Source organism: Macaca fascicularis, chromosome 6, assembly GCF_037993035.2.
Source record: "Macaca fascicularis isolate 582-1 chromosome 6, T2T-MFA8v1.1".
NCBI lineage: Eukaryota > Metazoa > Chordata > Mammalia > Primates > Cercopithecidae > Macaca > Macaca fascicularis.
This window is the reverse complement of record NC_088380.1, coordinates 76,166,076-76,178,226: the sequence shown is the minus strand read 5'-3', so window position 1 is coordinate 76,178,226 and position 12,151 is coordinate 76,166,076. Positions and strand designations below refer to the sequence as shown.

Below are 12,151 nucleotides of genomic sequence, written 5' to 3'. Positions count from 1 at the left end.
GAAAACTTAGTGAAAAGAAATGGGCTGGAAGAAGAGTTACGACAGAAAATGGTAGGGAGGACGTGGAGTGAGATAGGGTTGGAAAATGTAGGCCATACTAAGCTATTCTGTGTTCATTCTAAAAATAGTGAGAAGCCCTTGAAAAGTTAGAAGCAGAGGGCATATAATAATCAAATCTGTGTTTTGATAAGGTCCTTCTGGCTGTACTGTGGGTAAGCTATCAGAGCAGGGCAAGGATGGCTGTGGTCAGACGATTTGAGAGACTGCCTTGAATCTGAGCAAGGGATAATGGTAGCATAGAGACCAGGATATGACGCAGTTAGAGAGTGGGCATATTTGAGAGGTAGATAACAAGATGAGGCAGGGAAGCAGGGGTCACTTATTGTCTCCTCAGTTTCTGACTCATACATCTGGATGGAAGGGGTTCTATGTGTTGTTTGCAAGAGGGAACTTTGAGAAAAGACTGGATATTATGAGAAAAGTCGTTACTGTGGCTCTGAACGTGTTGCATTTTGAAGTTCATTTGAGACAGTCACGAGATTTCACCAAGGAACTGGGGGCTTAATGGAAAGATCTGGACTGGAGATACAATTTTGGAGACTTATACGTCCATGTGTAAATGGTTGCAAAAAGTGACTTATACATTCCTGTGTAAATGTTTCCAATGTGAGCCAGAAAGTAAAAAGAAGGGAAATCAGGAATGTGTTGGACCACAGAATCCACAGGAAGAGATGGTCTACTATGTAGAATGCTTCCAAAGGGGTAGGATAAGATGAGGAATAAAAAAAAAGTTCACTAACTGCATTAGTGGCATGGGAGGCACTAAATTGTAACCTTTGTTTCCATATGAGTAATGGAGCAGGATACCAAATTGGAATGGATCGTAGAATGATTAGAGGTATAGACAACTCTTTTAAGATGCCTAGCTATGAAATGGAGAGTAAAGCGGGGAAGTTGGGAGAATGAGGATTTGCTTTGTATTAATGGAAGAGGCAAAGCATAAAATGGAAAAACTTTGAGGGCATTGATGAAACAATCCTGAATTAATCCATTATAGTATCTACAATAGAAATTAAAGGCTTGGGCTGGGAGCAGTGGCTTATGCTTGTAATCTCAGTACTTCGAGAGACCAAGGCAAGAGGATTGCTTAAGGCCAGGAGTTTGAGACCAAGCTAGGCAACATAGCAAGACCTCATCTCTACAAAAATTGAAAATAAAAAAAATATTAACCAGACATGGTGGCACATGCCTATAGTCCTAGCTACTCAGGAGGCTGAGTTGGGAGGATCCCTTGATCCCAAGAGTTTGAGGTTACAGTGAGCTGTGATCACACCACCTTATTCCAGCCTGGGCAATAGAGCAAGACCCTATCTCCAAAGAGAAAAAAAGAAAAGAAACTAAAGGCTTGGAAGAGATCTGTTATTTTATGTTGACACATGAATAGCTTCACGTAAGCAGCAGTAGTTGCAGGAGTCCCAGACAATGATCAGAGAATTTCTAAGACAGTCATTTGTTTGTTTTCATTCATCTTTTTTGAAGTCCTTTAGAAGTATCACCATCCCAGTCACTGTCACCACCCTTTCTTGACTCCTAACACATAAAAGGTATCTAGTGCTTAGATATTTTAGTGTTCGTTTGGCTTTAATAAACCCTGCTACAGCCTGATACTGTAGCTCATGTTTTTCCCTACAGGGGGGAAAAATGTTTTTAAGGCTCCTTATTTATTATTCGCTGGCCCCACTTTTCATGCAGTTTTAAGTGGGGAAAATCAAACTTCTTAGAGTGGTTTCCTTTTGAAAGTAAAATGACCTGGTTTTTAATTACCAACTCTTTTGTTTACCTGTGCTGCCAAAGTGCTTGAAGGGGTTGTTTTTCTCCTGAGGTCTTTGCTTTTCTCAAAGATAGGGGAGCAGCCTCAAGAAATGACACTTGTATTGCACAAAGGCTACTCACAGTAAAGAGGTTTGGGTGCCTGTGAACATCTGGGGTGCCTCACTTGCACATGGCTGTAACTGCAGCCTGCAGACATTATTCATTCTCTGCTTCCTCTCTAATCTCTGGGTGCAGAGACCAGTGCAGGGCAGCCTGAGCTTAGTGTTCTATGTTTTGAAGCCACAGTTAGGGCTCTAGCTCTGTCCAGTGTGTACTCATGTGGCACCAAGAAGATCACAGATCCCACTGGGGAGTTGCCAAGTCTCTCCCCTGACCGCATTACCAGCAAGTCCTCCAGTCATCATTCCTACTAGTCTGCAGCAGGTTTAGCAATGCTTGTGTTTCTGCCCTTTGTTTCCCCCATGTCTCTAAAGGCTTCACTTTTATTGAAGCGTAATTTTGCACCCTGGGTTGAAAGAAATGATCACTGTTTCTGATTGCCTCATTTGTTTTTGAGAGGCACAAATCTATCTAAAAGCAATTTAATAGTGGTATTTATTCTAACACTCTGAAGAAGTCCTATCATTGCTAAATTGTTTAAAATTCAAAAGCTTGCTTGATCAGGCCACAGCAGTGTGAGTGATTGTGGGGTTGATAATGTGTTGAATCTTTATTGATTGTCTCAAGTGAGTGTTGGTGTAAAATGTACTCTTTATTTTTGTTTTGTTTTCCTTTTCTGATTGTAAAAGAAACACTTATTCGTTGCCAAATTTTTGGAAAATAATAAGACATACAGAGAATAAAACCAAAATTGCTCATAATTTCACTGCCCAAAAATTTATTAACATATAGGGTATTTCTTTCCTATATTTTTCTTTTACATAAGTACCTTTTATTCACAAAATTAGGATTATAATGTATATATAGCTTTGTTCTTCTTCTTTGTTTACTTAATGCTATAACATGTTCTTTTCCTCGTGTCATTAAAAGTCACATTTTTGTATAAAGTACTCATTGCTTAGATGGATCATGATCCAGTATATTCTGTTGCAGTGGGAAGAGGAGAGGAACTTTGGTGGATCCCTATTGCTTCCAGGCCTAAAACAAAAGAACTCAGTGGGTTTCAGTTCCCAGTTGTATGGCTGTGCACTTCTTGGTAAGCTAAATGATCCTTACAAATATCGTTCTTCATGGTCAGAATTGTTGCATTCTTCCAGTTCATGATAAAATTGTAATTTGATTTAAATTTACCAGTGAAATCCAATTAGCCTTCATTTTCAGACATAAAAATAGACCTTGATGGCCTTACATAAGAGAGTAAAGAGGGTTCTTAAAACCTGCCATCACTGGCAAAGCAAGAACTAGTTCTGGTGGACATAGGTAATAATATTCAGTGGTCATCAATCTGAGGAAGGGATCAAAAAGAAAGAAAGGGATGTTCTGGCCCTGTTTAGGGAGACTAGCTAGTAGAATCTTTTCCAGTATTAACAAAGATCTTTCTGTCTCTTTAGATCTAAAGTCCAGAAGGTAAGAAATTAAGAGTTAGAGTTGAACTTGTATCTTTGGCATTGTTTTCAGGTAAGGGAAGAGCACAAGTAGTAGCACTTCAGGAAAAGTGGAGTAGTTCATGGGCACCATGTGATTGCACCAGGAGGTACGATGGTGGCTTTCCTCTTGTGCCCTGATTGCATTGAGAATCAGACAGGTTAAGAGGACAACGCCTTCTGAAGAATGGCCTCAGAACCTGGGTTGTGTGGAATCTGGGCAAATAAGGTTCAACCTAAATGTACATAAAATGTTGTCCTGATTTACAGAGTTTTATTAAATGCATGTTATTTCATTATTCTCCCATTATCTCTTAAGTAGTTAGGCATCTCTCAATTATACATTGCTTCTGCTTACCTTTGTTTTTCAAAATCACAAAGTTATAGCAGTTTGACTGCTTTTGAAGTTGATCTTTGCCAACAGAATGTAGTGTGTTATTATTGATGCTGATTTATAATAACTCAGAGGAACTTCAGAGTTTATTGACTGTCTATCAGACTCACAAAGGAGTTGACCACTCTTTTTAAAAATCATTTTTTCCTTACTTGCCACCTACTTTTGATGTTGATTTACATGTATTTTCCTTTGCTTTCAGATTAGCATTCAGGACTGTCACACAGCCTGAATTGGTCAGAAGTGACAGGGCAAAGAAAATGTACTTTGTTGTGGTTTGTGAGCAGAGGCCCTGGTTCTTTGTGATGGCAGCCATCAGATCAGAAGCTCTTTGCTCTCATTGTGTCATTTGCCATGCAGCCTCACTCAACCCTGATGGAAGCAGCTGCCCAGAATGTAACTGCAGCCCAGCCCCAAGCACCTTAAAGGTCTAAAATTAGCTGTCTCCTGATAAGCTTTGTCTGTTTGTGTCCTACTCTGGCTTTCCCAAATCCTCCTTCCCAGGAAAGATAAAAGAAGGTAGATTTAAGAATGGACAGCTCAAGGTGACTTTGGTCATTAGTGCAGAGAGGTTCTGCGCCACAGGAATACAGACAGCCATCTCTCTACCAGAAGATCCTGCTGTCTAGTGTCCACATCTTGAACTCCAGGTGTGATGGCTTGAGGTACCCAGAGAAACATTCACGTCCAGAGATCCAAAAAGATTATGAGCATGAACTCTGTGATTTTAAAACCAGTGAAACTCAAAGGAAAGAAGGGAAAGATGAAGGTTTTTTTCATAAGGATTGGGTGTGTTGAAGGATTCCAAAAAATGGCAAACATTTCCTAGCAGGGAAGGTGGTCAGATGTTGACAAAATTTTCACAGTAGGAAAGTTGTGAGATTTCTTTTTCTGGGGAAGATTTTGTTCTTGAAACAAAAATTGTATCTCAGTTGACTTGTTTTTTAAGGGTATCCTTACCTAGAGCCATATATGTCAGCTTCTCAGTTGCCCTCAGCCCAGTGGTTTATATATACATCCTCATGAAAATCTCCACCAGCCCAAATGAGAAAGAAGAAAAACAAGTTCATGTAATTTTGCATTACAAAATGGAATTTTTACCACATTCTTCATTATCCATCTGAAGTGTCACTGGATGAGATGAGTCTCTTGGTACAGATTTGAAATGATCCTTCTCTGTTTCTAGAGCTGCCAGGTGAACATTCACTTGGGCCTTCAGGTCCTCAGTCTTAGAAATGGTGGGAAGACATAGCTGAGCATTCTTTATTGTTCTTTTTGGCCACAGGGAAGGTGGAGTTGCAGCAAGGGCTACGGGCTGTGTACCACAACATGCCTCTGATATGGAAACCAGGCTACCTTGACAGAGCCCTGCAAGTGATGGAGAAAGTGGCTGCCTCCCCAGAAGACATAAAGCTGTGTAGAGAAGCGGTATGTTCCTCAGCTCTAAGGCAGTAAGATTTAGCCATCTGTTTCCCATAACCTGAGCTTTAAATTTGTTTTCATTGTCTTTCCCCTACCCCTACTTTCTGTATTTCTATAGAATAGGTACCTATCCAGTTGAAAAAATGCAAAACCACAAACAGTTTCAATGCTCCTGACCAAAGGCACTAGAAAATTTGATTAACATTGATTTATAGTTCATTGTGTAGGAAAAAAAACTATTCCACTGCCTCGTCCCTCACCTCATTACCAAAAAAAAAAAAAGCTCATTGAGAACTCAAGAGAGAGTAAAATTTCGTTTTAAATATGTTTGCCATTTCTGTAACCCCATGTAGTCTACATAGCATGTAGGCTACGTAGCATTTTTCCCCATAAAAGTCCTCAAGAAATGAATCTGAGGACCAGACATGGAACCGTCTTAAACCATTCTGTGTGAATGTGTGATGCTGATGAGATCTGACCCAGATGTTTCGTTCAAAGTTCTGAGGTGTTCACTTTACCAGAGCAAGAACACTACCCTCCCACCAGTCCCAAAGCTCGTGCCTCTTGGTCACCTAGGACCCTTTACAGCATGGGATTGCTCTAACTCCAGGAGACATGATGCGCCTTACACCCCACAGGCAGCCGTAGTGTCTGCTCCTGTCCAAACAGCTTTTACAGCCAATTGAGGCCTGAGAAGGACATTGGTTGTCTTGTTACCATGGTGTAAAGGTTACCATAGAGCCACGTATTTGTTTTTTCTTGACTCTGGTTGCTAGGGCTCATCCCTTGGCTTTCATTTCAGTCCTGAGGTGGTCAGGTCTGGTGTCTGTCCTGTCACCTTACACTTATGTATAGTGAATCATTATGCTGTTTGCCAGACATTTATAACAAAGGATATACATTTGTTACTATACTGGTTTTAACCCTGCTATAGTCAGTACTGGTGATTGAAAACACAAAATTATACATAAATACTTTGCTAGGGAAATATTCCTTCCAATCTCAGCCAGATTTGCAATCTTTGCATTCTAACAGTAGAAAATGTGTTCACATGTCAGCAAAAATGTGCTATGTGTCCAGTTTGGGTGTGATGTATTAGTGGTATTAAAAGGCCTTGGCATATTTTTAGGATTTGTGTTCTGATGTGACATGGACAGGATTAATTGGTTTCCAGGCAGGTGTTTCTGCTGGCCTTGCTGTTGTTAATATCCCATTTCTGATCATTAGGCCCTTCGTGGGTCAAGGGAGATGTACCTCAAAGTGAAAGTAGAGGGGAGAGGGGTCAAAACAAAAATCTTCTGTTTTTAAATTTACTCCCTAAGTCACAGAAATCACCTCATTCAAATGAATTTCATGTATGCATCTCTGGTCTTTGCCAGCAGCTTATGTGAATTACACTGATCCTTAATTTACAGATACCATGTGAGCTAAAATCTTTCTCTGAGGGGAACCCTTGCCTATATCCAGAGGCTTTAACATACACTTAAAATGGCCTTTGGTTGGTTGTGTTCTGTAGTTGTCTATCCCTTTGTCCCAAATCCAAACTGACTGAGGAAGAAAGACATGGAAGTGGGAAGTACTTTAGTGTCCATCAAGCATTATTCCTGGATTCCTATCTGGCTAACTAAAAGCGAACTTAGCTGCCATTGTGCTGATTCACTTATACAAATAATTCTTAGCTCGCTTATTTGGTATTTTGTTGTTGTTTTGTCTTTGAGACAGGGTCTCACTATGTCACTCAGGCTGGAGTGCAGTGGTGTAATCATGGCTGACTATAGCCTCCGCCTCCCAGGCTCAAGCAGTCTTCCTGCCTCAGCCTCCTGAGCAGCTGGGACCTACCACAGGGGTGCACCACCATGCTTGGCTTTTTTTTTTTTTTATTTGATGGGGTCTCCCTATGTTGTCCAGGCTGGTCTCAAACTCCTGGGCTCAAGCAATCCTTCCACATCATCCTCCCAAAGTGCTGAGATTACAGGCATGAGCCACCATACCCAGCCTAGCTTGCTTATTTCTACTATTTGTTTTGTACTGTTTTCCATGCCATCTGATAGGGTGTTTATAATGTGAAAAAATATAACCGTTTATATTTTCTACAATTTTATAAGAGAAATCTTTTCACAGTCTTTTAGAGCTCATTCTTGCTTTCTTTCGCCTTTTCCAGCCTCTCTTCACCATGTGCTTTTGGGCCATAAGACATGTAGTTGCTGACCCTCTTTCTGCTCCACAGCTCCATGTGCTGGACGCAGTGCTGAAGGCTCTGACTTCAGCTGATGGGGTTTCAGAGGAGCAGTCCCAAAAAGATGAAGACAAGCAGGAGTGGGAAAAACTGGTGGAGCAGTTAGACATCGAGGAAACAGAACAGTCGAAGCTTCCTCAGTACCTGGAACGATTTCAGGTGAATCATAGCAGAATGTGTCTCTCTTAGCAGTGTATAAAACACACTTCTCTCCTGTGGTGATGGACAAGCATTCTTTCTGCATCAATGTCACACACAAAGAGGCATTAAAAACTGACATCAAAAATTACATTTGTATTGCTTTGCACAGGAAGTGGTCTTAAACCAATGGAATTTTTATGCCCCTTTTGTATTTGAGCTAATCGGTCACAGTTTTGTTCACCAAGGTAGCATGTCATTGCCCACGCATTCCTGATATGCGCCTGTTGGCTAGGTAGTTGCTTGCCTCCTCAGCAATAACCTGACTCCCACCCCAGGTGGAAAGTATCTGGCCATTTCTCCATCTTGCACTAAATGTGCTTGATAACCTAAAAACCCAGGTAGACACTATAATGCCACATTTGCGTATGTAGAGATAACACACGGGCGTCTCTCTTTGCTCATCTTTGGCAGCTGTGTTGTTCTCTTGTGCTGCATGGAAGCTGTAAACAGTTTGCACTATTTCTTTCCAGAACAGCCCTGAGCACTCAAGCTACCTTTGGTAGCTTCTAACTCTGTACATCCCAAAATGCTCTGTGATCAGTGTCAGGAAAGAACCATGTTCAATGTTTGAACTCTTGGCTTCTTAGCTGCTTTGATTCTTGTCTAGTGCAAAGGGGGAAAAAATGCTGCCAGAATGGGAATTCTTTGTACAGCAAAAAACTTTCCCACTTATTGTATGTGACTTGTGTCATTTTGGTATTGATAAGATGTAAACTCTGCTAGATTATTATGTTTAAATCTTTTCAGTAATTGGACAGAACCTAATTCCCAGTGTTATAAGGGGGAGCCTGTTATATTTTTAGCAGCAATTTCGCCCAGTACTTCTATGAAGTCGTTGCTCAACTTCCCTCTTAAAATTTGAAACTGAGAAAGAAAGATTAATCGATGTTCCCAAGGTACCCAGAGAATTGGCAGTATAGCTGGGCTGAGAATTTGCATATCTGCCCCTTCAGGCTCTTTGCTTAACCTTGTATATTTAGAAAGGCCGAAGAAAAAAAATCTCCTTAGCCCCATATATTATGATTCATTGCATTCACATTGACCAAGGTTGCCACACTATTCTTAAAAGTTAAAACTTCCTTCCCTTGTTTCTTATATACTTTGCCTCAGAGAATAGAAACCTGTGCCTGCATTATGTTGTCAGCCCTCATTCCTCTACGAATGTACTTTTATGAACATTTTAAAAAGACAAGTATTTATTGACTAACTGCGTGTTGGGCACCAGTGCATTTCTGCTTGCAAGATCTCTGGATGCTAGAGACTACCTTTCTCATGTTAGATGACAGCAAAACTGAGAAAGAGTAGCCCAGAGTGACTGACTTTAGATTTGAACAAAAGTTTGCCGACTCATAGTTGAGTCCTCTTTCTGGTGTCCCAAACTGTCTTGTCGGCCTCAAACCCCACATGAAGAGTGTTATCAGAGAGAAATCGTTTTCGTTTTACATTTCCTTTTCTTCCTGTTGCCTGATTTTTGTTAGTCTGAGGTCATTTGTTTGGGAGCCATTTTTATATGATTGACTCTCACACTAGGTCTCTGGGCCCTCCTGGAGCCTAGGCACCCTGCCCACCTCCAACCCTGTTACTGGAGCAAGCCTCCTTTCCTGTGCCAATGAGTGGCGTTTGTTTGTGGAACATGGGGATGTGTGGTATAAGCTACAGCTGGCCCCATAAGTGGCTCTGTCTCTCTAATGAGAGAGTACATCTCGAAGTACTTAAATAGATTAATGTTTTTAATACTTAACTTCTCCAGGAACACACCACCAACCAAACCAAGCTGCCATTTCAGTTGGAGCTGTAAGCAGGCAGTACGTAAAGGCTGACCTGCAGTGGAGCACAGCAGGTGGATGCTTCTAACAGTGCAGGCACTCAGGGGAGCTATTCCTTGAACTGATTTCTGTCTGTTGAGAGGAACTCCAGGAAAGCAAATACATGTTTCAGTTATACTGAAGGCACAAGTATGGTTGGGCTTGCTCCAGTTATCAGATGCCTCTGCCATTTTGTTTGCATATTAGAATTCTTGTTCTTGGAGTTTGCTGCTTGGTTTGGTTTAGGTCAGGGTGGAAACATAGATTTGTTAGAGGCTGGCCATCTCTGTGGTTTAAAACAAGAAATTACACAGGGAGACACAGCATATGGAATTCCATTTACTGTTTGTGAGTGAAAGGAGAGAAATCACATGCGGTGCATCTTAGCAAAATTGCCGAGCTGAAGAAAATAACAAAAGCTAACAGCACCTAGATGAAAGGTAGCGTGACAATTTCCCAACAAAATGGTTTTTTTCTACCAGCAAAACATTTGGTTATTTTGCAGGTGACTTCATTCTGGGACACTAGAATGAGGACTAAACTACAAGTCAGTAAACTTTTGTTCAAATCTAAAGTCAGTCACTCAGGGCTAGTTTTTCCTCTTTTTATCCTTCTCTCACTTCTCTACCTTTCTCCTCATTTGTCCCCTTTGTTTCCAACAGGCCTTACATTCTAAGCTTCAGACTCTGGGCAAAATTGAGTCAGAAAGTCTTTTAAGTCTGACCACCCAGCTTGTCAAGGAAAAACTCTCCACCTGTGAAGCAGAGGACATCGTCACCTATGAGCAGAATCTGCAGCAGTGGCATCTAGACCGTGTGCAGTTGATCCAGAGAGAACAGGAACAGAGGGAGAAAGCGAAGCAGGAGTACCAGGCTCAGGAAGTAGCGAAGGCATCTGCCTAATTGGGTCCCCCAGGACCCCACCCCTCTCACAAAAACTTCACTCGACCCCGTGCCAGGACTCAGCAGTCGCCTGGACAGCAGCCTCCGCTTTCTCTACCCATCTTCTTTTCTTTAAGCAGGCTATGTGCCCTACATGGCAAGGCACCATGACTGCCCATCGAGATGCCAAGAAGGGCTGTGGAATTATGCAGGTGGCTAGTGGTCAGACTGAAGTCATCGGCTGAATACCTTAAGGAGGGCTCTTGAGGCTCATGATGGAGTTCCTGGGTCACAGGGATTAGTTATGAGCATTAAAGTTCCTAAGACCCAGTAACGGTACTGGGAGAAACCAAGGCTGAAGAGTCAAGTCTGAAGCATGGGCTTTTCTTTTTTGTTGTTTTTGTTTTTTGAGACAGAGTCTCACTCTGTCACCCAGGCTGGAGTGCCGTGGTGCAATCTCGGCTCACTGCAACCTCCGACTCCTGGGTTCAAGCAATGGTTCAAGCAATTCTCCTGCCTCAGCCTCCTGAGTAAGTGGGATTACAGGTGCGCACCACCACCCCCGGCTAATTTTTGTATTTTTAGTAGAGACGGGGTTTCACCATGTTGGTCAGGCTGTCCTTAACCTACTGACCTCAAGTGATCTGCCCACCCCGGCCTCCCAAAGTGCTGGGATGATAGGCGTGAATCATCGCGCCCAGCCAAGCACAGGCTTTTGAATGGTCTCCCTCTCCCCAGCCCAGGCACATGAGGCCAAGGCGAGCTGTGCATCCTGAGACCTTGTGTCCCTGAGTCTCCTCTCTGAGTGCAAGCTGCACTGTGGGCTGGCTGTGGGATACTCACACATTCCCACGTTCTCCTTTCTGGCACATCTTGCCCTTCTGGACCTGCACTGGGAGAAATTCAGGACAGGAGTGAACTCAAGGCCATGAACTCGCTGGATTTCAGTTTTTAGGCACCCACTGGGACGTTTTTAGGATGTAAGAGTGTTTTGAGGAGAAAGCTAGCTCTAGCATGAAGCCTTTTTGGCTTGGCTTCTCCATCGTGTTGGCGTAACATTTTTTTTTTCCAATTTTTTTTTTTCTAAAACATTATCTCAGCTCGTTTATCAAGTAGGTGAAATGAGCCTTTTGTGTACACACAGGCACATGTGGCACACACAGCTTGTGAACACACATTTTCTGTTGAAGTTAGAAAATGAGAGATGGGTTGAGGCTTGAAGTGCGTCAGAGATACGAATGTTGTCAAACTGTCAGGAGATGGAAAATTCCTTTCTGAAGTTTCTCGTCTGTGAAAGTGGTCAGGGCAGATTTTGCTTACTGTGTAGTGTTGCCCTTAAGTACAGTGGTGTAATTTTATTCAAGATTGTCCTCTTCTGTCAAAAACCTCTGGAAATAAATGTTTGGGATCACGTTAGTGTATTCTTTATCTTTGGGGAAAGGGAGAAGGGAGAGAGAGACTCATTGTTACTATGATTTTGAGGAGCGTACTTTCAACCCTCCCTCAGACTATGGGATTTATAATGATAATTACCACCACTAATATTTAGTAAGGACTTAACTGTAGGCTGAAAACCCAAGCAGCCCTATGAGGGAGGTACCAGTGTCCCCATTTTATGAAACCAAGCAGCTCCCCTGCTGCTCCTCTCCCTGCCTGTGGCCTCCATATGGAACTGCAGTCAGGATCCATCACAGGGCCCTTTAGACTAGCAAAGCTGCTGAATCTTACTTAGGCAGAGGGCCGTGACCAAAAGTCAGTTCCGACATTTTGGTTTACCAACGATAGCTTTTCAGCCA

At 42.2% G+C, this 12,151-nt stretch overlaps 1 protein-coding gene across 3 annotated transcripts in view; it reads left to right on the top strand.

Annotated features, from left to right (window-relative positions):
* MRPS27 (mitochondrial ribosomal protein S27) overlaps positions 1–11,766 on the top strand; it is a 99,621-nt gene extending 87,855 nt beyond the window's left edge. For all 3 annotated transcript variants that reach the window (XM_005557122.4, XM_065546373.1, XM_073993606.1), the window contains 4 exons: positions 2,926–3,028; positions 5,096–5,238; positions 7,460–7,627; positions 10,137–11,766. In XM_005557122.4, coding sequence (XP_005557179.3) covers positions 2,926–3,028; positions 5,096–5,238; positions 7,460–7,627; positions 10,137–10,376 — 654 coding nt within the window. In that variant the 3' untranslated portion in view covers positions 10,377–11,766. The remainder of the gene's footprint in view (positions 1–2,925; positions 3,029–5,095; positions 5,239–7,459; positions 7,628–10,136) is intronic.
* The last annotated feature ends 385 nt before the right edge of the window (positions 11,767–12,151 follow it).